The following is a 24519-nucleotide window of genomic DNA, read 5'->3' as shown; positions in this document are numbered from 1 at the left end:
TGTATTTATTAATTTTCATACTAATCTTTTTAGGTACTGTTTCTAAAAGACAGATAAAAAAGTTATTAAATATATTATCATTACATTATTTATAAGTATTTTTATTATTATTATGATACAGACGATGATGGTGAATGCCACTTTAAATCGGCACAAATAGCAATGTGGTCACTGGGAAATACTACGGATGGAATTGCTTGGTTTAATAAAAGTTCTTCTTTACTTGGCATGGGAATTACTTGGCTCACTTCCAATTTATTTGTCTCGTAGAAAATGTAATCTAAACAATCTGCGAATTCTACTGTGAAGTTTGTGTACTCCGGAGTTCCACAAGCGCTTTTCAGAGCCAAATCGTGAGAAATTGAGACGTTTTCTACTATCTGTTCAGAATCTGAAATTTTTTAATTTTATTTTAATACTTTTACTTTCAATAATTTAAAATTTTATCAAAAAAAAATTGAATTTTTTTGATAATTTGTTAAAATATTTTATTATAAATTTTTAAGATTAATATTTTTATAAATTAATAATCTTACTTGAAGTCCAATCTTTGTGAGTTTCTGGTATAGCGTTTTTCGTTATAAACTCGTAAACTCCATCAACGGGAGTGCTATTGAAGTCCCCGCAGAGCATTATGGTCACATTGTGCTCGGGATACTGATATAAATTTTTTATTTTAAATAAAATACTGATATGAGCTTTATATAACCACTAACAATGGGTGAATTTCTTCCAGATAATTTATACTATACCTGCTGGCGAATTTCATCTGCAGTGGCTTGGCACGAAGTCAAGGCGAAGTAAGCCTGCAGTAATCTAATGTGATCTGCGTCTGGATGGAAGTAAAGATGGGTGTTTCCCACCACCAGAATTTCTTTAGGATTATCCCGAGATCTCAATGTGACTATCTGAGTAATAATTTTCGGTCATCAATACTTAGATTTTAATAAGAGTCATGAAATAGACCAAGAAAAAAATTCCTTACCAACACTGAGGTACTTCGATCCTTGAATCTCACTCGCGCATTTTCATTAGTTATTTTATCCCAAGTCTTTTTAAAAATTAAATTCTTTTCTATGCCATCAGCCATTGAAATTCCTTTATAACTCAACATTTCGAATCTTTTGGTGTCATACAAAGTAGCCTGTCCCTCACTAGTCGTTCCCTTGGCATTGAAAACTCCGTCAAAATTCACCGATGACAGAGATGGCAGGAAATCATTATCGTAGATTTTTTTGTCTACTTCTTGAAGACACATTATATCTGAATTATATCCTGCAAAAAAAAATTAATATTTAAATTTTAATAAACTAAAATTCATTACAATTTTTTAGATTTATATAACAATTAAATTATTATGAAAAAAATTTCACATAAAGAAATTAAAAAAAATTAAAAGTGAGAATTAAAAAAAATATTTTGTTTTATTACAATTAATTTGTTAAAAAAATTGTCAGATTGCTAATTTCAATATCATTAAATAATACTAGAGAGCCGACGATTTTAATTTTTTGATTTTGCTTCATTTTATTAAATTAGAATTAAAAAATATTTTTTTTCAATTGCACTTACAGTTTTTCAAATTTTTTAAAAATTAAATTTTGTAATAATTTTTTCAATTAAAAAAATTTTTAGATGTCTGCTAATTTAATTTTCATTACGCTGAAAAAAAAGTATAAGTCCTATCGCAATACGTTTAAGCGTATAGCTTATACCCATGTTAAATGCACCATTTGTATAAGCTGAATCCCGGAAAAAATAAACCGAAGAAAATAGACCTGGAAAAAATTTTAGAAGTTATGAAAAATTCATATTATTTCAGATTTATTAAATTATTATTATTGTAATTTTTATTTTATAATAATTTTAATGAAATAATATGAATTTTTCATAATTTTAAGATTTTTTTTCGGGTCTATTTTTTCCGATTACCGTATAAGCTATACGCTTAATAACAGCGGATTCTCACTGCAATAAATGGTACTATCCTTATAGCACTCATGATTATGAAGCTATTGTAGTTTTATGTTTTTCTTCTAATCAAATGAAAATTTTGAAAAAAACGCTCTGCTACGAAATAGATGATTAGAAATCTATTACGTACCAGCGCGTTTTTTTATTTCAAAATTCTTCTTTGTCTAGAAGAGAAATATAAAACTGCAATCATAAGGACCGGTTGTTAAACGTATTGCGATACGACTTGTATTTTTTTTTCAGTGTATCATTAATTATTATATATTATTCTTCAATTATGGACTTATTACTATTACTATTACTTATAAGCACTATTTTCAAACATTATGTAACTGTTATTTTTTTTTCTAATAGAACCCGCTTATTGGCTTTGATGTAGGGTTCAGTGTATTGTTTAAAAAATAAAATAAATGAATTACCTATCAACTCTTTGATAATTAAAAGCTTGCGGTAATCAATATTCAGAGCATAAGGTGGGCAATAAGGAAACAAAACAGCCCTTGAGTACTCCGAATCCGCGTACGTATCAGCTAAAAGATTGTAAGAAGTAACCCTGAAAGAATCTCCAGACAATTTATTGCTGGTGAACTTGTGTCGTGTTTCAAACGGACACTCTCCAGGACCAGCTTCGACAAGAGTATCCGAGTCAACTTCAGTTTCTGACCCTTCAAGCCGGTCATTGCGAGGCAGACATTTGAGTTTCAGCTTGGAGCCTATATCTTCAGCACTAGGTTTGTACAGAAAGCCTTCTCCGATGAACTTCCATGACAGCTTCATTTTTTCATCGTACACTGATTTGTGCCACGTGAAAACTGACAAGCCTCTGTCCACGTACATTGACTCGAACTCACTTGGGTAAACTGGAAAATTCGCCAGCAAACACGAAGGCAGCTTCATCTTGATTATCCAGGGCGCGTTGAGCTTGACATCGTATTTCTGATCGAAGACAACCAGCTTCAGCTCCGACGGATCTGTAAGAAAATTACTGCAAGGTTCGTCTAAATTAATTTTGTTGTCACCTTTTGACAAGTAAATATTCCCTTCCTTGACATGGTCCACTTTTATTTCTTCTTCCCCAGGAGCCACTTTAGCTTTTTTTGCCTTCCTCTTGGCCTTGGTGGTCATTTGTTTGATGACGTTGCTGCTGACTCTGTGGAGAAAAGTCTCGACGTTCTCAGAAACTTTTCTGGAAAAATTCAACTGCTTGTCAATATTTAGATCTGGTCTTGAGAAGCGAAACGTAAAGTCGAATACTTCGGTTCCGGAGGTGTAACGAATGTAAGCTTCATGCATTTTGTAAAAAGTTTTGGTGTTGCCTGGACCCACTACACCTTTTGTAGACAGTTGTCGCACAAATAAAGTTTTTATGTTGATCAAGATTGGAAAATTTAATTGGTTGTTAATATTTACACAGCGGTTCAACACTTGCATAGTTTTATCTATTAATCTATATTTATCTATTTATCTATATTTTATTTATCTGTATATTAAAAAATTTATATTTTATCAGTAACATATTTTTTGTGTTTATTTATGTGGAAGGTTAGAAGTTACTACACGTGAAATTAGAAATTTGAAGTGCGCGCTGCTAGTGGTGGGAATTAAAACTAAATTTCAATATTTAAAAAATTTTTAATAAAAAAATTTTAAATTTACAAACAAGATTTTTAAAAAGATATTTTTATTTTTAAAATAAAATTTTAATAACTTTTTTTATTATAAAAATTTAAAGTTTTACGGGGGGAAGTTCATGAAAAAGCCTTGAAATCGGTCATTTTTTAAAAATATTTTTAAAGGTGATAAAATAATTTTATTGGTTTTAAACTTTAACACAGCTTTATTAAAGCTTTTTAGAGTACAAAAGTAATTTTTTTTTTTCTTTTCAAAATAGCGGCTCAGGATAATTTTTTGTTTGCTGCCTCTGACGCGAAGTCCTAAACTGCTCTATTTATCACTAACCTGTTCTATTTATCATTAACCGTTGATTTGAAAAAAAAAAAAATTAGTGTTTTATTTTTAGAACATATTAACGGAGAGGATAAACCTTTAAAATTAAAAAAAAAAAGTATAAAATTCAATATAAAATAATCCTTTGAAAAAAAAGTCAGAATTTGGGGCTATTTATTTGACATTTTTGACCATAAAAAAATATTTTATCAACGCAAAATATTTGAAATTTTAAGTTTATTCTTCCGATAGTAATATAGAGAAAGGCTTCACCAAATTTCAAACAAATCGGTCAATAACTTTTTGAGTTACAACACAAGCAGTTTTTCAAAATACAGTTTCGAGATAATCGCGTTTAAAGTTATAATACGCACTACAATACGCATTCCGGCCCGCTTCATTATATTAGCTATAACCGTCAATATTCGAGATTTTATATTTTTCTCTCGTCAGTACAAGCTCAATGTATAATACTAAAGTTAGCCGACGTTTTTAATTTTTTGATTTTTATTCAATAATTCAATTAGAACAAAAAAATATTTTTTAAAAATTGCACTTTTTTAGTTTTTTCAAGTTTTTTACAAATGAAATTTTTTTTTATTTTTTTCATAATAATTTTTTCAATAAAAAAAAATTCTAAAAATTTTTAGATGTCGGCTAGCTTAATTTTCATGCTCAATATACTATATTTTCAGATTATCTAAAAAAAAAAAATTATTTTTTCAAAATTTCACATGGATTCTCCATATTAATAAAGTTAGCCGACATTTTTGATTTTTTTATTTTACTTAATTTATTAAATTATAACTAAAAAATATTTTTAAAAAATTGCATTTATAATTTTTGAAGTTTCTAACAAATAAAAAAATTTTTTTTTTGCTTTTTTGTAATAATTTTTTAATAAAAATTTTCTTGACGCGACTGATACAGGGCAAGGTTGATTGTCCGAGACTTCTAGAATCAATTACTTTCAGAACTCCGACCTGGAGAAGTAATGTTCCCTTTCAACTTCCACTAACGAGTACTAACTTCGCTGCATCTGCTCCTATTTATCGTTTAATGTATGCTTTTAACTTGTTTTATAAAATTGATAACAGCCTTGACATCCACACGATAAATAATGTTGGCTCTCTTGCAAAACTTTGTTCCTCAATTGAACACTGACTTAGTGCATCCTATCTAATTGTTAATTACTATCAAATAATATATGATCAATTTATCAGATAAAGCATAGACTTACTACTATTAATTTTATATTTAAGCTTTACGATAATAAAACAATTGTTATATTCATTTCTTTTTCTATGGAACCCAATCATTGGCATTGCTGTAGGGTTCAATGTACTGTTAAATAAATAAATAAATAAATAAATAAAAAAAACCATAAAAATTTTTAGATGTCAGCTAACTTTATTTTCAACTATTATAAAATTAACCGACGTTCAACAATTTTTGATTTTTTTTTATTAATTAAGTTAGAACAAAAAAAATATTTTTACAGAATTGCACGTATAATTTTTAAAACTACAGTCGTCGTCATTGATTTGTAACGGTTGGCAATGATTCGAGTAAAATAAAAAATTCTCAATTTGGACATCTCTCACTAAAAATTTCAATTAATAATATGTTTGGAAAATAAAAAAAATAAACAATATCAAATAACTATAGCTAAATATAAAGACATTTACTAAAATATTAGATCATATCATTATACAAAATTAAAATTGAAAAGGCCTAAAATTAGAAAATAGACCATTAAAGCAATTAAAAATTTTTAAAAATGGAAATATAAACAGAAGAAACAAAGGAAATTAAAAAAAAATGACAAACCTAAATTCAGACAATTCGAATAAAAGACATCAAGGTTATTTGACATATACACAAATGAACAACTCTGAATATAGAAAAGCTTTACAAATGAACACCTCTAATTATGGACAAGAAAATTCGGAAATCTCTCAATATGGACATCTCTCATTAAAGAAAATAAAAGAAAAAAAAATACAATATTTATAAATTAAAAAATAAGTAATAGTTCAAAAAAACATGCTTTGACCTATAACTAAACTAAAAAGTAAGATTAAATTTTTTGGATAATTCAAAATTAAGTTAAAGTGATTAAAAAAAAAAAAAATCATTTTTATGTATATAAGTGTGGGGATCAGATAATAGTATATTACACCCCTTGGGAAGGAAAATAAGAAAAGCCTGATCACATGTTTATTGACCTCGGCTTCGCCTCGGCCAACAATTACATGTGATCTGAGGTTTTCTTTTTTACTTCCCAAGGGCTGTATAATATTTTTTTGTCCGAGGAAGGAGGAAAGCGGCAACTTTGTTTAGCGCAGTGAGACCAAAGTTGCCACTTTCCGCCCAGAGGGCAAAAAAAACATTTATTCAAGGGTAATATACTCTGCACCAAGACATCTTCTTCGGAGAACTTTGCTGAAAAATTAATTTTTATTAATTATAGGTAATGTACGATTCTTTAATTTTTAGGTAGATTTTTGAGGGGTTAGTGCCGATTAAGTATCAGAACCGGCACGTGCCAGAGTCGCGGCTAATTGCGCGGTTGTAATTACCATTACGCCGGTACACGATGATCCGTTTTGATGATACGCTGAATTTGATGATTGAGACGAATCGCCCGCCATCTCGTCGTCGCTCAAATTGTCCAGGTCATAGGAGTACGCGGTTGATGCTGCGTTTATCGCTGATGACTAGAGTCAATGACGAGGGTTATTTATATCAAACTTTTCTTTCTTGACTACTAACGTGATACTATAATAGAATTCATAATGATCCGTTCAATAGATAGCTTTCTAAAAAATCTACCTAAAAATAAAAAAATCGTACATTACCTATGATTAATAAAAATTAATTTTTCAGGAAAGTTTTCCGAAGAAGATGTCTTGGTGCAAAGTATATTATCCTTGAATAATTGTTTTTATCTGATCCCCACACTTATTTACATAAAAATGATTTTTTTTTTTTTTTTAAATCACTTTAACTTAATTTTAAATTTTCCGAAAAATGTATTCTTACTTTTTAGTTTGGTGTTATGTTAAAGCGTATTTTTTTGAACTATTACTTATTTTTTAATTTATAAATATTGTATTTTTTTTTTCTTTTATTTTCTTTAATGAGAGATGTCCATATTGAGAGATTTCCGAATTTTCTTGTCCATAATTAGAGATGTTCATTTGTAAAGCTTTTCTATATTCAGAGTTGTTCATTTGTGTATATGTCAAATAACCTTGATGTCTTTTATTCGAATTGTCTGAATTTAGGTTTGTCATTTTTTTTTAATTTCCTCTGTTTCTTCTGTTTATATTTCCATTTTTAAAAAATTTTAATTGCTTTAATGGTCTATTTTCTAATTTTAGGCCTTTTCAATTTTAATTTTGTATAATGATATGATCTAATATTTTAGTAAATGTCTTTATATTTAGCTATAGTTATTTGATATTGTTTATTTTTTTTATTTTCCAAACATATTATTAATTGAAATTTTTAGTGAGAGATGTCCAAATTGAGAATTTTTTATTTTACTCGAATCATTGCCAACCGTTACAAATCAATGACGACGACTGTATCTACATGTGAAATTTTTTCAATTAATTTTTTTCTAATAATTTTTTCAATAAAAAAAATTCTAAAAATTTGTATATGTCGGCTAACTTTATTGTCATTTATTTTCATGGATTCCCCTTAAAATTTTTAAATAATTAAAATTAAAATTTTCGCGCCACTAAAATATTTCTTGTTTTCTCCGTTAGATGACATTTCGGCCATATTTGAGGTTGTAGAATCGTTAGTGCTGGTCGTAGGACGTCGTTGTCGTCAACAATCAATGAGACACACCAACACTTGAAGAAAAATAATAAGAGAGTAATAAAAATAAAAAATTTTTTTCGGGTTGACTCGTAGCGAGTCTTGCCCCCACGTCTCGAGTATTGATCTAGTGTCCTCATATGTGCTAGTGTAACGAGTAACGAGTAAATCAGTAAATACAAACTAAATGAAATAAACCTGTCGCCTAAAAAATTGTCCGAGTAATCAAGGCCTACTGTAATTATATATTTATTTTATTTTATTTTATAATTTAACAATTGTCACCATCGCCTACGATCTACCTTACTAATAATAACTATAGTTATAGATCTACTTATATTTATAATTATAACGAGTAAATAACCGTGCACGCTGTTTCCTGTCACCTGTGTACCGGTTGTCGACTGTACTCAGTAAACTTTGTAACATGCTGTGTTCCATTTGCCAGGCTTTGTTATCAAGTGACGTTTGAGTTTCGCGGTGTTTTCATCATCACCGCCAACATCTTCATCATACTCGTTATTATTTTATTGGCATTGCAATTAAAATAATAAAAATTGAGCGGCCTAAATATCGAGTCAAGTCACCTGTGTCATCTGATAACCAGTCAGCTGTATCACCATCGTCATCAACGTCATCAGTATCAACATCAACCGTATAGTATCATCATAATTATCGGCAGCAGCAACATCACCATCATCAAAGAACGCGACGACGCGAACGAGGACAAGGCAAAAGTAACACCAGTGAAAACGAATGGCTGACCAAGGAAAAATGTAAGTTTTTTTTTCCTTATTTTTAACCATATATAAGTATTGTTACTCGCTGAGTTATCAGATGTAATTTTTAGCCGTAAGAATTAGCGATAGCGATAGCGAATTCAATAACAATAAATATTGGGTCCTAGTAATTAATTCTGAGCCAGAGTTTTAGCTAAAGTTTCCAGTCCTCAGTCCTCGGTAGTTTATAAGGCATGTAGTGGTTAAATGAGCAGTTGTCCTTTGACCCTCTTGATGCGCTTATGAATTTTGTCTTCAGTTAAACGCCAGGCTTTTTATCATCACTGTAATCGGCTGTCCTATTTAAGTTGCAATGAAAATTTAAGTAGACTCAATTCTACACTACATGCAAGTACAAACTTTTTTTTTTTATTTTATATTTATTTATTTTTAAATTTGCATTTTCATTTATATTCAAATTTAATTTTTTTATTCTTGGCAGGATTCTGATGCGTTTTCATAATAGATTACATTACGTGTAATTATGAGCGAAAATAATTTCTAGACACCGACCTTGCCGACTGATTTGGATTTTTTAAATTAATAAGCTTAATTATTTGCCAAGTGAATTTTTATTTGACGATTGGTAGTTGAGTGAGCTTTTTAATTTTCATTAAAGAGCTTACTTTCATTGAGATTAATTATGACGAGGATTTACCATTGAAATAGAAGTTGAAGTTTAGGGTTGGAGATCAAGAATTGGAGCGCTCGCTAGGAATAATAATAATAATTATTATTTATGTGAAAAATAACATAGACAAGTACAACAACGTGCGTCACACTATCTGGTCGGTCGGCTGTTCGCATTGATTTTGTATCCATTTTATCGGTCGCGAGAGTGCGCAGGTCAAGGTCAAGAGAAGTTTCACATTCTCTGGCGCGGGAAACGTCAAGAGGTATAACAACCACGGGTAAATCCCCGATGGGTTTGTGCAATTGCTATTGTCAGTGCAATACAATGCACGTTCGCATACACTGTTACTGGAGGAATCGACGCGGTAATGGTTTTAATGGTGGACTGCTACTATACACTCTGTCTAAACGGAATGAGCTAAACCCAGATCAACTTTATTATTATACCACCACGGTCTATGACATGACAACACGTTATTAAGATATTGATTGTTTATGTAAACATGTGTAAGACAGCTGCTATTGATTATTCTGGGTAATTATTTGTACTACTGGCAAATCTCTGAGGCTGAGGGCTGATTGCAGGACTTTGTTATTTTTTTATCAAATCTCCGAAATTTTATGATACTAAAATTAGCCGACGTTCAACAATTTTTGAATGTTTCCAATAATTAAATTACAAATAAAAAAATACTTAAAAAAAAATTGCATGGATAATTTTTCAAATTTCTACACGGATATCATCCCAGATTACTCTCAGTGATATCTATGGTGAAAAAAAATTTCAGATAGTAGCTAGAAAAATCCAGATTATAACGCATGATATCTGGATTATATTCATTCTAATCTGGATTATACCAGCTACTATCTAAAATTTTTTTCTTCACTCAGTATAATTTGAGATGATATCCAGTGTCATCTTGTTCTTTCCATGTACACGTGAAATTTTTTTTCCAATAATTTTTTCAATAAAAAAAATTACAAAAATTTTCAAATGTTAACTAATTAAATTTTCATAAAATTTTTTAAGTTAAAAGAAAATTTAATTAAACAAAAATAATTGATAAGTTTTTAAAAAATTAAAAATTTTAAAAATAACATAAATTAATCATTTAATGAAATAAATTTATTAACATTACTTTTTCCTGTTGGGCGAACCGATAAGATTTACCAATAAATTTTATTGACAACAATGCACACTCTGTATCGCAAATCGCAATGTAAGTTATAAATAATTATTTGAGTTATGAGTTTCATCAAGTGTTTAATTTAGTTGCAGACGTTCGGTCTCCGAACGTGCATACCTTTATATTTATGTTAGTGTATATGTTCTGTTATAATATATAATATCGTGGATTTAGTTATAGAGTTTTAGTTTTAGTCCGAGTTTGAGATGTCACGTATGCATTATCGAGTCTGTAAGCGTATTCCGAGTATCGCTCACCTTATTCAGCATATGTGATGAATTGTGTTATACATATGTGAATTTAATACCATTGAAATGTATATTTATATATAATAGTGTTGGACTAGTCCATGCGGTTGTCATCTTTCTTCCAACATTGTCTCTAACTGGGTTACACGTTATATTTATGTCGGTTTTGTTCATTTCACGTTGGACATTTGGTTGACCCGAATTAATTTATTATTCATATTTATGTCAATTACTAATTGCTAATTTTGAATAATGTACTTTTCTGTTAGATATTGTATATTTAATTTGAAATTAAACGAGCAGAGAGGTAAAATTTGTCTGTGATTAATTGAAATCCTGGTTGATGATTTATTAATATGATCGTTTATTAACTGATGATGGTAATGGTAGCAGTAATAATTCATATAAAAGTGGTTATTCGATTGCATACGCCTATGAATAAATTGTCAAAGTTAGTAAGGCATGAAACTGTTACAAATGGAAACTAGGGGAAGAATTCAATGATTATTGATTTGAGTGTTAGCTTTTAAAGAGGGACGTAAGGTATAGATAGATATGTATATCAATGTATATATTATGTTATGCAATGTGATGTATGATGTGATCTATGTAGATTGATAGAGAAGGAAAGGGATGTCAATGTGTTGAAAGCCTCGAGGACGGAAATAAATATAAAAATATATTCTTATATTTATTTGCCGGTGGCGGGAAATAATGTGTGAACATAAATTCAGTTTTTTCGGATCTAAAATTTTAAGTTTAGATTTTTTGTATGAAAAAAAAAATACTTTTAATTTAATTTTGAGTATTAATTTTTATTTAAAATTATTTTGGAAGATTTGAGGTAGAAATTTGAAAAAAAAAAAAAAAATTTTTATTGGTACTTTTTATAGATTATAATGAAATTAATTAAAATTAATCATTTATTTTATCCTAAAATTTTTTATTAGAATTATTTTTAACTCAATAATAATTAACTTTTTTCTTATTTATTATTATTAAAAAATCCGAATAATAATAATAAAGCCGAATATTAATTACATAAAAAAATATTAATGCAATATAAATTATTTAATAATTTATAAAATGTAAATTTGAGCAACAGAATTAAAATTTAAAAATCCTCTCATACTCGAACCGTCATCACGGATAACCAAACCTTGATAAGACACGTCGGATATTTAAGTTACATATTAAAAAAAAAAAAAAAAAAAAAAAAAGGAAGATTACCAGGTGGCATTTACCAGATCATAGATTAGAGTGCATTTGCCATCGCCCATCGCGGTTCGTAGCCTCCTCTCCTTGCCTCGTGGATTCAGCTATTTATGTGATGTGTTTCAGGTGATAAAACAGTTAAATATTTAGCTGGGTTTTTTTTTTATCTTATCAAACACTTGACATCCTTTTTATTCGCAATCATTTATTGCCTTTTCATTGAGATGACAATTAACTATAAATTATAACAGAGCAGTAAGGAGTTTAATAGACTTGTATTTTAATCTAAGATTCAAATGAATGTTTGTACCCAGTCATGGTGGTTAGTCTTATCGTATCGTGTTAAGGAAGTTCGAGCGAATCTAATGTAAAAAATAATTTCCAACTTTGAGTTTTGAAATTAAGTATACGTATAGATAAATACGTCATTTATCTAATCCCAAAATTTAAAAAAGATTCACCGTTTAGTTACTTAGATATTAAATTTTAAAAATCACATATTTTATCTCCTTATACACGGGCTCTTATGGCGGACAAACTTTTGTCGAGACTTTAATTATTTTTTTCAATATTAACCTCCCAACTTTAACGGATAAAAAACTATACACAAGAAACTTGAATTATTACAAAATATAAAAACAATTTAATAATAGTACATTACCGATATAATTTTTGAAATATTTAAAGTCAAATTTTATGTTTGTAACTCGTTTACCGTCAGCTATTTATTCGAATAAAGATTTGACAACATCGCGTCAACAGCTGAGAAAAAAGAAAAGGATAGAAGTATAGTTACAGAGAGAGAAATGTTTAACTCACACACTCATCCACGTCTCTATTATGGGTATAATCAAGCGCACTATTGCCAAATCTGTGTATTTATTCCGGCAAGTAATAAATACGAAAGTCATTTTATTACTTTACTTTATTAAATAAGTAAAAATCATCAATTATTAAATTGTTTAAATTATTTTAAATTACAATAAAGAATTTTGACGAATATTAGGAAGACTAAAATTAAAAAAAAATTTTAACATTATTTTGACTCATTAGTTACGCTCGAACTTCCTTAATAAGTGGTGTAATGAGCGACGTGATTGATCTAGGGGAAATGTTTTTGGATGATAAACATTATTTCTTGGCTTAATTAGGCTCTGTAATATTCTTCCCCTCAACGATTGTTTTGGCAATTCTCTTGGCTCAGTTGTGTCGTAAATCCGGATATCTCATCAACAGTCACGTAATCCACGTGGTTAATCGCTTCTGAGCGTGTCTCAAGTATCGTGTTCTATTAATACTTCCAAATAGACTTTTCATCATATCACTAAAAATACAAATACCAAACAATCACCTCTTTAATTTTCTTTATTTATTTTTTTTTAGTTTTGGGTTTTTTTTTACCAAAAAAAAAAATATTTTTTTTTTATTTAGAACATAATTTTTTATCTTAATTTGAGTAATAAATAAAAAACAAAAAATATTTTTAAAAACTGCAGTGATAGTTTTTTTTTCTAAATTTCGACTGGAAAAATTAAAAAAATTTTTTTTAATAATTTTATTACTTAAAAATACACCTTAAGACTGTAATCACTTTACTCCCGCCGCGAATAAACTGCAAAAATTATAAATAGACCTGTTTATTAACCGAGTTAACAGTTTTTTACTATTTGATGATCGGTACTTTCGCTTATTCTTGCTCTGTTTTTCTGCAATTCCCGCGAGGAACAGAGGGATGAATTATTCGATCCACCGGGAGGTGTATACATTATGAGGCGGGCCTCCCTCTCAATGTGGATGTATATAGCACTCCAGAACAAGAGAGGGTAGTGTGGGGTGTAGGGTGTAGGAAGAGGCCGCTTCAAGACTGTCGATATTACACAGTACGCGACCTTGCAAGATCGACCAATACTGTTACTATCCCTATTTCTCACCGTTTTTTTTTCTTCATTAATTTTATCAAACTCTCACTACTTAATATTTCTCATTTTATTTTTATTCTTATTCTTATTTTTTCCCGATAATTTACAGGCTTATTTATTTTCCTGTAAAAATATTCGCCGAGCGATCGATTGTAATGTAATCATGATCATATTTATTATCTTCATATTGCTGAAATTCACTTTGAAACACGTTGATTCATTTATAAAGATATTTTAAAAATATATAATCAATGTAATCATATTTATTAATTGAATTTTTGTTTTTATGAAATTATCTTTTTAATTTATTTAATAAAATAATTATTTAAAAATTTTTTTCTATAACAATAATAAATTTTATTCCGTTAAAATATTAATAAAAAAACATATTAAAAAAATTTCCATTAAATATGAAATATAAGTTTTTTTTTTTTTTTTTTAATTAAATAAAATCAATGTAAAATTACTAATAGACAATTAATACCACAAAAAATTTCCACACTATAATTAAATAATAAAATAAAAGATATTAAAAGTTGTTACCAAACATTACAAAATTAAAAAAGTAAAAATGAAAATTAAAAAAATACATATCGATATTGATGAGCTTAATTAATTCTCTGACATAACTAGGTCAGACAAAATTTCCGGTCATGAGGATAAGACTAGAGGAGAATGAGCCAGAGGAAGTCAAGGAAGGGCAGGGGGTGGTAGAGTGTCGGTGTGTCGGTGTGTCAGGGTGTCCAGGGTGGGAGTAATAGAAAATGATTGATACATTGTAGATAAAATCCAGGACACAGAACGGGAAAAAGTGCGAGTGTGCAGGTGCTTTACGAATAGAAAAATAAAATGCATTTATGTGAAGCGATTCTATCGGAAGATAAAAGTATAAATAAAATAAAAATAAAAGGATAAAGAGGGAGGAAAAAAGATAGCTCTGTCTCTGCATAGATTTCGCACATTTGTGTCATCAAACGAGTCGAGTTTGTTCGCTTATTTCTTAGTGGAGCAGAGAGAGAGGAATCAGCTGTGAGGACCAGAGGGATGGGGATGAAGGTAGAAGCTAGTGTTATTCACGAAGGTGGAGCAAAGTGAGGGTGGAGCGACGCGCGGCAGAATGAGGCCGTTCTGACCGTTCGGGGGTTGCGCGCTTTCGTTCTCCGTTGAGGTGAGGGGTGTAGTGTCGAGAATTATAATGTAGGTGTGTAGGTGTGCGCTTCTACGGGAGGAATATCACCACCGAGGGCTCCAAACAAACGTCAGTTACCTCGCGACAATTCTCACAGTATCATCGCACTCACGGTATTCCGGGGGCTGACCACCCCAAGATAAATTCAACTTTATTGTTGTTTATCTATTCGCGCTCAACCTCTATTAGAATATTTTAGACTATTTTATTCCACGAGTATTGTTTTCTATTGTATTGAATTGTAGATTTTTTTACCGAGTTTTTAATACCTTTGTTTTGGTTTTACGTCGACAGGTGAGATATGGGGTGATTTTTAGTTCGGGGTGACTTGAGGAAATTTTTGACAAGTTGATATTTTTTTTTGTGTGGGGATTTTTTTTTCTGGGTGGAAAAATTTTTGGGATAGGTATTTTATGAAAATTTGTTGTTCGAAAACTTTTTAGAATTTTTTTTATCAGAAAAATTGACTTTTTTTTTAATTGAATAAATTTTTAGTAAGGAATTTTTATTGAAATTTTTACAAAGAAAAATTTTTCTTTTTTTTTAATTGAAAAATTTTTATTGAAATTTTTACAAAGAGAATTGAGCTTTTTATTAATTAAATAAATTTTTAAAAGAAAAATTTTTTAAAAATTTAAAAATTACTTTCATTTGTAATTAAAAATAATATATATTAATTGTATTTTTTCAATAAAAATTTTGATATTTCTTTATAAATATAAAGTTAAAAAAATTCTTTTTAAAATTAAAATCAATTTTTAAAATATAATTATTAAAAGAAAAAATAATTTGTTCACGGAAAAAAGTAAACTGTAATAAATAACAGTCGATTTATAATAAGTAATGATCAACTGTTAAAAATTACCATTTCAAACAGTAAAGTCGTGATTTTACTATTCACTTTATGATATTTACCATTTAAACGTTACAATTTACTCTTTACATGGAAAAAAATACTATTTCAAACAGTAATATTCGCTATGTAAATGTCTAAAATGTTAAAGTATAATAATTAACAATTCAGACTTTGATATTTATCATTTCGTACCTAAAAAATGATCTTATGATATGTAAAAAGTATAAAATAAAGTTAGTAAATTTCAAATACAAGCAACGTCAATATTTACAAAGTAAAATGGTAAATTTTCAAACGCAACGCTAAAAATCAAACTGTAATTATTAACTTGCTTGGACTGGTAAAATGTATATTTTAAAAAGTATAATTTTACTGTTTCAAATGTTAAATTCTCCCAGAGTGAGACCCCTTCTTCTTTCATCTAATTTCCCTTCTCCTCATAAAATGGACTATATATTGAAACGGCAATTTTTACTGTTTGAAACTGTAATTTTTTAAGATGACAGAGTCGTTATTTACTATAGTGACAGCTACTAATCACTTATTTTCGATATTAAATTATAAATTGTGGCTTTCATACTTTCTGCATTAAGTTCTGTAATATTTATATTTTTGCCACCCTGATGTCCGCTTTACTGTTTGAAACTATAAAAATTAACCGGAATCCGAGTGAATATTACAGTTTACTTTTTTCCGTGTAATATATTAATCCATTATCAAGCATTACAAAGAATTTTTTTTTCTCGAAAACTTTTAAAAAAATGAATATTTAGTGGCCTATTAAAAGAAAAAAAATTAAAAAAATGATAATAGAGCGATCCCTGAGCGACAATTGGCGTTAAGTTATTTATTTAAATACCCAGTATCGTTTGATTACACGCGTGATTCCCGTTAACGATTATTTGATAACGTCATGTTTACATAATTAGGTGTAGGGTGATAAAAGATTATAAGGGGTCGCTTATATAAGTCATACAAGCTGTTTGTCACTTTAGCTCTAGCTGACAGATTAAAATCTTTTGAGAAATCTATTAAAAAAATGAAAACAACAAACTCATCATTAATAAATAAAAGTAATAACTGTACTTGGCATTTTCTGTGTAAACAATGAAAGAACGAATACCAGAGAAATAAAAAGAGATAAAGAGTTTGACAAGTTTTATCGGGTTTGAATTCCCAGTTAAATGCGTCTCGTTAGTACTGAGTTTTCGTTGTATGTATTAGTGATAAGAGCTGAGAGCTGGGGTTGGTTATGCTCACCCTAGGTAGATATATATATATATATATATATATATATATATATATATATATATACTCTGCACTCTCTACTCTCTGTATTCTATACTCTCTACTCTCAAGTTGAGTAAAAGGGAAAGGGAAGAGAAAGAGGTAAAACTCCTTGAATGCCGTCTGCTGCTGGAATCGTGCCAGCGAGGGATGATAACCTTCACCCTCAGCTCTTGACGCGTAGAGACACTTTAAAATACTAAAAAATATTTTTTTTATAAATTAAACAGCGATACGGGCTTATTTTAACAGAAATAATAATAATAATAATAAAATTTCAAGTTATAATTATTATTAAATTTATAATTTTATTTATTTTAAATCAATCATTCATTTAATTAAATTATGTATAATTTGATTTTAATAATATTTTTCAGAAATAAATGTTTTATTATTATTATTATTATTATTATAAAAATTATTTTTAAAAAATTTTTAAATCAATGACAATAATAATAATAATTTTATATTTATGCGTATAAAAAGTGTTAGAATTTTCTTATATATAAAAATAAAACCTAGTTTTCATCTCCCTCTGCTACTTGTAATATTAAAAATATCTTCAATATTTCCGGGTGAATTTTAATAACAAAAGAGTCGCTGGTGCATTGAAAATTATTTTTTTTTCAAGCCCTCGTGATTTTTTTCTTTTCATTATTTTTTTATATTAATTTTGTACTCTGTTTGTTTGGTCGTAAAAAAAAAAATTTACAATTTTTGAACTTTTTTGCGGGAGGGTGATCAATTTTATCGTGGTTAGGATCGTGGTTGAACCACATGAGCGTCGGCTCAGCAATTTTCACGGTGTTCCGGCTACCTTGCTAATGAAATTTCAGTTTTGCCCTAACCCTCAGCCCTCAACATTTTCCCCTCTTCCAAACTTTACCGATCCCCTTCGTATTTTTACGGTAAAGACGTTATTAGCGATGTTCATATTAATATTTATTATCAATCAGTGGATTTAATAATATTATATTGATTAAAAGATCAACAAATCATGTTAAAAGAATTTTTTATTAAATTTCAAATTCTTATGATTAAAAAATCATAGTTTTATTAATTGATTTTTAATTATAAAAGCAAACAGCAACGTTCGATATTAATAAAATTTATAAGGTAGACGATTTATTAATAAATTCATCAACTCGTTTTTATTAACAGCGAATAATATGACATATTAATGTCCAAAATGAAAAAAATGTTTGTTTTTCTCATTAAACACACACGGGGTTGTTTGCATAAAAATAAAAATAAAAATTGTGTCTTTTTAATAAAAATGGATATTTATTAAAAAAAATAAAGATAAATGTCAAATATAATTCTCTTTCATGTCTCACAAATAAAAGTGGACAAACAGTGCGGATTAATCTCAAATCGGTTGATAAAACAATTCGTTTAGTTTGAAATGCAAGTATCTACTTCTACGGCTAAAAAATAATAAAATATAAATAGCAATAGAATTTCCATCTATCGCTTTCAGTTGAGAAAATTGAACCGCAATTCAACTGACAGTGCAAATATATGAAGATAATTTTGAGATTCGAACACGGTTTAGTATAATTCCCGGGTTTTACTGGTAATTTATCGAGGACTCAATTTCGTTAAATGGAATTTTGTCACACATGTGTAAACGCACTGAAGAGAAACTGGTTTAAATGATGTTGTTAGTGAGCAATTTAAACTCCAGTGTTACACGAGTATTGATTCGAGAGACAATAAATATTCAAGTTTTTAATTGTATTATTATTTTTTTAATTATTTATTCATTTTTTTCGTACTGGTTTGCTAAAAAATTAAATCTTTTTAAATGAGTATACGATAAACTATATATTTATTGGCTTTGAAGATGAACGCGTTTATAAATATTTGAATAAAATCCAGCGTGTTGGTACTTTCAAGGGCGGTTGATTTTATAAATTTATTTATGAGATTAAATCATTTTTATATTAAAATTTAATATCCGAGTGAGTACGAACATGATATAAATTTTTTTTCATATTAATAATTTCTGAAAAATAAATATGTTTGTTTAAGTTAAATTACACGTTGGTATTTCAGAGTGCTTTTATTATGCACGTGATTTATTTTATTTATTTATATTAAATTTATTTCAACAATTTTTGGATGAAATATATTTTTAATCAGAACATACTTAGAATGAAAAAAAAAAAAAAAATTTCCTTGAACAAGCATTTTTTGATTAAAAATTTAATTCCATGATTGCTAGACATCTCTGAAAATCTCTAATTTTACTTCAATAAATTTTTTTTTAGATTATGAATTGCGCATTAATTTCCTTCAATCACGGATAATTTAATTCTGTAAAACATTTCAAGTCAATAAAAATAATAATTGTAATTTAAAAAAAGAAATAAAAGATTAATTAAAGCAAAAAACCATTAGCATGCAACTGTTAGAGATATCCAATTAAAAGCAAAGTCGAAAATCGAAGCACTGATTAATTATCGTAGCGCAGAATAGCACAAAATATCAATAATACACAACAAATAATTATTTAACCCGATAATTGATTAAGGGTTGAATTGTACATACAAAATATGCGCACTAAAATGAGAATTGATGTAATTCCTCAGTACTGTAGTACGTAAACCGAAATTTGATAATAATGATAAGTGTTTATCATTAATATGGTAATTTATAATTGCGTTGGATTAATTAGACTGTAACAGTTGGCCATGACCACACCCTGGCCCAGTGGCCAGCAGCCAGAAGTTTGTATCGGGCATCAATCAACACTTAGGGTCGCTTTGGTAAATGTTATTCAATATCTGGTATCACTTGCCAGTCAGTTGACAAGATCGGAGATCAAAGCGTCTTTTGTAACCCTGTCGAGGGTCGGAGTTCTTTGCTTACGCCTTTTCAGATTCAAAAATTTCTTTTTATACTTCAACATTGTATATAAAGTTCTATTTTTCTTTGTATCCTATAGTAATTAAATTCCGAGGAAAATGAAAAATTCTCGTCTTTTTTAGGCTAATATAAAACTGGATTTTCTTTCGGACTTATTGTTTCGAAAGATGTAATTGAATGTAAAAGCCGTATCATTGTTATTTTTTACGCTGACGTTTATTTTTATTCTCTAGTAAGGTAATCAATTGAACTCTCGTTCAGTCATTAATGTCGCTGGCGTAACTGTATTTTTGAAGATACCCAGATAAAAATAGATGTTACTACTTTAAAAGCTCGGATAACTCACTATTTCCATCCACCGGAGACTATAAAAATTTTATCGTCTGTTTATCAAATGTACTAATACAACGCAATCGTTAATTTACATGGATCTGGTTTTACGGTCAGTATTAATTGGTAGTGCAAATATTTATTTTCACTATTATTCATACAAAAAAATTCAATTTTTCTCAAACTTATTTTTAAAGCTTCCAATTTCAACAAATAATTATCTTTTCTTAATAAAAAACTTTCTTTAAAACATTTATAAAAATAATTTACTCATCTAACACCAAAAAACATTTAATCAGTCTTCATTTATTTAAAACAGTCACGCTTTCGATATTGTCATTTACTTCGGGCGTGAGTGGGGATATGTGACGTCACTTATCCCCACTCTCGCTCGAATGTGCTTCGCGCTAGGCACTGCCGGGTTTCTAGGCCTAAAATTCGATAATTTACGAATTTTAAACGCAAAATTAATATCATTATTAAAAAAATTTGTTATTTTTTTCATTTTATTCACATTTTTTCAAGTTTATTTGAAAATAAATTATAAAAAAAAAATCAACAATAAAAATTTAACAACTGATCACTTTTTTCCATTTCATTTCGGTGAAAATAACCGCAAGTGGTTTCATAAAAAAAATGGGTAAAAATGCAAAAGGTCGTAAAAAAACAAAAGTCAAACTGTAGTTGAAGCTAAATTAATCATGTAGAATTGAATAGAAGTTAGTTTGAATGTACCGACATCTATTGGAATAGTTTAACAGACGGAAACAAAGTAAATCCGAGCAAAAACAGTTTCACTGTAAAAAAATCGCGCCAAGTCCACGTTCATAAGACTATTAAGAAAAACAAATTTTGTTTCTTTACAAAAAGATATAAAATAAAAAATTAAAAAATCCAAGTAACCGATATGGTTGTATATGATTTTCGGAAATTAAAAAAATTTTTTTTGTTAATTTAAAAATTAAAAGAAACAATTTTGGAACGTCTTTAGTGTACGTGGTTACAAAATATTTCACTTTTTATGAAATTCCTAAAATCTATCTACTAGGACTTTTAAAAAAAATTAAAGTACACAATCATACACACCAAGTACGTTCCAAAATTGTTTCTTTTAATTTTTAAATTTACAAAAAATTTTTTTTTAATTTCCGAAAATCATATACAACCATATCGGTTACTTGGATTTTTTAATTTTTTATTTTATATCTTTTTGTAAAGAAATAAAATTTTTTTTTCTTAATAGTCTTATGAACGTGGACTTAGCGCGATTTTTTTTTACAGTGAAACTGTTTTTGCTCGGATTTCAGTATTTTTTGTAATTATAATAAAAATTTACAATTTTAATTTAATACATTTCCGGTGGCAAACTATCCCCTTTAAGCTATAGTTCATGTAAAAGTTATTCTTCCGCCGCTTGGCGTATGTAATTGTAAACTGTTAAATGTCTTTTTTCACTGTAGTTTTCCATCTATTGTAAGATTGGCATGCATTCTTATATTATTTAGTCTCTGGCCGTCCGCTTTTTACATAAAAAAAAAGTTAAAATCTAAAAATCTGGGTCGCTATAGTTTGTGCTAATTATTTTTAATAATTTTAAATAGAAATTATAAAGATAATTGATAATAATCAAGTAATACGTGTAATAAAAAGCATGAACTACTATTATAAAATATCATATAAAGAAAAAATCAAAATAAATTTGAAAAAAAATTTGTAACCTCAAACAACGGTTCTGCTTACGGTATATACACACTCGGTAGTCTGGCTTGAGAACGGAACTTGGTGCCAGACTCTATCGAGTCTGTTGATATGTAGATAAACTGGGAAATAAAAAGGGTCGTAACAGTAGCAGGATCCGGAATTCGAGCAGACTCCTTGGAGTGTCCTTTATAGTTAAACTGTGCTCAGGATCCATGTGAAATTCAATATCACCCACGTGAAAGAGAAAACCCAGTTGCAGTGGATTGCAGTGGATACGTATGATAGGACACGTTGTTATTTTATATGTCCTGCTGATAGTGTGCTCGGAGATGGCGCGATAGGTCAGTCTGCAAATGAATCCTCTCGCTTTGCTTACCTTTTTCCCTCACCGATCCTTGGGTACTTTTCCGTATGCCCTGCTGGCTTTTAACACGCTCGGCTCTGACGTTTCCTGGGTAATGAGTGTGAAACTCATGGAGAAAATACACTTGAGGGAAAAATCCGAGTTTAACTAGCTTATGCTCTTGTGCAAGTATCGTCGGTTTTATTTCACTCGGAAAATTTTTATGCGGAAAAAAATCACTAAAAATTATTAAATAGAAATTTCTTTAATCAAGATTAATTTTTAGTTCTTAAAATTCTTTTTTATTAAGCTTTTCAAGGAAAATAATTTTTTTTCCAAACGCATCTCGAAATTAATTATCAACTTAAATATTTAAAACGCAATTTAAGAAACATAAAATTAAAGATAATTATCACAGTTCTGCTTAAAAATGTATTTACCTCTTCTCTTTACAAAGCAAACATTTTCAAACCTCTAGAATTTTATCATCATTACCTTAGCATTTGTTATTTACTTAACGCCTATTTTTTTCAATTCACACTTACAAAGTTATCGTATAAATTAACATTAACTATTTGCCATTCATTAATCACCGTAAAAAACACAACTTCCAACATCAACAGCAAACACTACATAGGCGAAAAAAAGGTGAAACATGGGGTCAGCTAATCTCCGGATTTTTTCCGTTGACCTTGACGTCAACCTCCGCCCACACACTCACAGTGGCTCTTAAACTCATGCTACACACCCCAGAATTTGTTTTGCTTGTCTCGAGTCCCCCCAGCAACAAAGTAGACGAAACACCCCGTCGTCATAGAATACAATTATCTCTGCTCGGGATAGAAAGTAGGCCGTCATCACGGTCACAATCAGGCTTTGCAATCGCCTGGATATGTTCCATTGCTATTTTCGCCTCTCGCTTTGCTGTTTTTCTTCTTTTTCCTCCTGGTGACATCAACTGCGAATATTCCCGCAGACCCTCTTACTCTGCCATACGTCCACCTTTTTCGCTTTGTTCACTCACTTGACGGTTAAAATATCGGAAAAATATCCGAGTGTCCTTATCACGCTTTTACTCTTCTGCGCGCGCAACAAGAGGGTGCCCAGACAATTCGCTTTTTTTGATTCGTGCTTCTGATTTTTTGGAAAAAAGGTAGACAGGGTGAAAAATATGTTTAAGACCAATGAAAAAAATGTTGTGAATAGTTCCGCTGCGATCGATAGGTGGCGAAAGGTAGCTCACAGTTTTCCATTACAGAAAGTTAGATTTTAGAAATTAAATAATGTTTTACATTCAGTTCGACATTTTAATGATTGATTAAGTTTTAAAGAACATTTTCTTATGAATTTACTTAAATTATATTTTTGCTAGAAATAAAAATAAATTTTAGATATTTTTTCGAGTACTTTTGTATTCAATAAAAATCTTACTTTTTAAATTTAATATTTCACTATAATTAATATTTGTCTAAATCCTCCATTGTAAATTTCCAATTTGACTTAAAATTTATAATAATCCTAAAAATTATTAAACAACTTCAATCAACCCATTTCTTGCAAGTAATTTAATCTTTTAATCAAAACTTTGTTTCCATTTTTCTAAATAGAAAATTCCAACCAGTGAATTAATCTTCACCAAGGTGTGGCTTTAAGAGAAACTTAAAACTTGAAATAACTCATTAGCAAACTCTTGATATTAATTACAATTTTATAACTTAAAAACGAGTGATATTATTTAAATATTTGCAAATTCCCGATCGACATCACGGAGGTTAAAGCAACTTGCTGTGCCTATTTGCCCATTTCATTTTTTATTACCCAAAGCAAAGGACACCTTGCTATTGCTACTATAGCACAGATTACCCTATCTCGACCTACTTCCGTTCTATTCTTTGCTGCAGATGTGCGTGCAGCCCCGAGGATTGCCCAACCAGTAGGCACCGTGTTTTACGTCAGACAATCAGTAGTAATGGCAGCTCTTTTATCAGACACCCATTAGGATATTTATAAATTTATAAATCTATTTATAGAAATTTAACTACTACTCGATTAATTATTAAAACCCATCTTATATATTATCCGAACTTCAATTTTCCTTTCCACCTGATAGAATAATTTATATGAAAGGAAAAGTGATAAATATTGGGCGTGAGCTTGTTTTATATTTTTTACCGTAAATACGATAGACGTGGGCGTTGATTGACGG

The 24519-nt window shown here is 29.1% G+C and overlaps 2 protein-coding genes across 10 annotated transcripts in view; one reads left to right on the top strand and one right to left on the bottom strand.

Annotated features, from left to right (window-relative positions):
• Window positions 1-80: 80 nt before the first annotated feature.
• LOC123273215 (2',5'-phosphodiesterase 12) lies at window positions 81-3493 on the bottom strand. Of its 2 annotated transcripts, XM_044740554.1 has the most exons (6): window positions 3229-3493; window positions 2394-3160; window positions 986-1275; window positions 753-908; window positions 537-657; window positions 81-391 (listed from the first exon to the last, which is right to left on the bottom strand). In XM_044740554.1, exons 1-6 carry the CDS (start codon window positions 3261-3263, stop codon window positions 111-113), a joined length of 1650 nt encoding a protein of 549 aa, XP_044596489.1. In that variant the 5' UTR covers window positions 3264-3493; the 3' UTR covers window positions 81-110. The 2 variants fall into 2 exon arrangements, with proteins under 2 accessions (XP_044596489.1, XP_044596488.1); XM_044740553.1 differs by having other exon boundaries at window positions 2394-3492.
• Window positions 3494-7764: 4271 nt separating this feature from the next.
• LOC123273186 (TLD domain-containing protein 2) overlaps window positions 7765-24519 on the top strand; it is a 106004-nt gene continuing 89249 nt past the window's right edge. For 2 of the 8 annotated variants that reach the window (XM_044740496.1, XM_044740495.1), the window contains exon 1: window positions 7765-8531. In XM_044740496.1, coding sequence (XP_044596431.1) covers window positions 8512-8531 — 20 coding nt within the window. In that variant the 5' untranslated portion in view covers window positions 7765-8511. Of the gene's footprint in view, window positions 8532-14995; window positions 15220-24519 lie in introns of those variants that run through there. The other 6 variants (XM_044740489.1, XM_044740488.1, XM_044740487.1 and 3 more) reach the window with 4 other exon arrangements.

The sequence above is a fragment of the Cotesia glomerata genome, linkage group LG10 (genome assembly GCF_020080835.1).
Source record: "Cotesia glomerata isolate CgM1 linkage group LG10, MPM_Cglom_v2.3, whole genome shotgun sequence".
Taxonomy (NCBI): Eukaryota; Metazoa; Arthropoda; class Insecta; order Hymenoptera; family Braconidae; genus Cotesia; species Cotesia glomerata.
Note: the sequence above shows the minus strand (reverse complement) of the source record. Positions and strands in the feature narration are given on the sequence as shown.

Bases quoted from the DNA above. Each gene is read 5' to 3' on its own strand.
- LOC123273215 (XM_044740553.1), bottom strand. From the start codon at position 3,405: ATGCAAGTGTTGAACCGCTGTGTAAATATTAACAACCAATTAAATTTT. The intron at 1,276-2,393 runs GTAATTCATTTA...TTTTTTTTGCAG, and splicing joins AATTATCAAAGAGTTGATAG to GATATAATTCAGATATAATG. The intron at 392-536 runs GTAAGATTATTA...AAAAAATTTCAG, and splicing joins TCACAAAGATTGGACTTCAA to ATTCTGAACAGATAGTAGAA.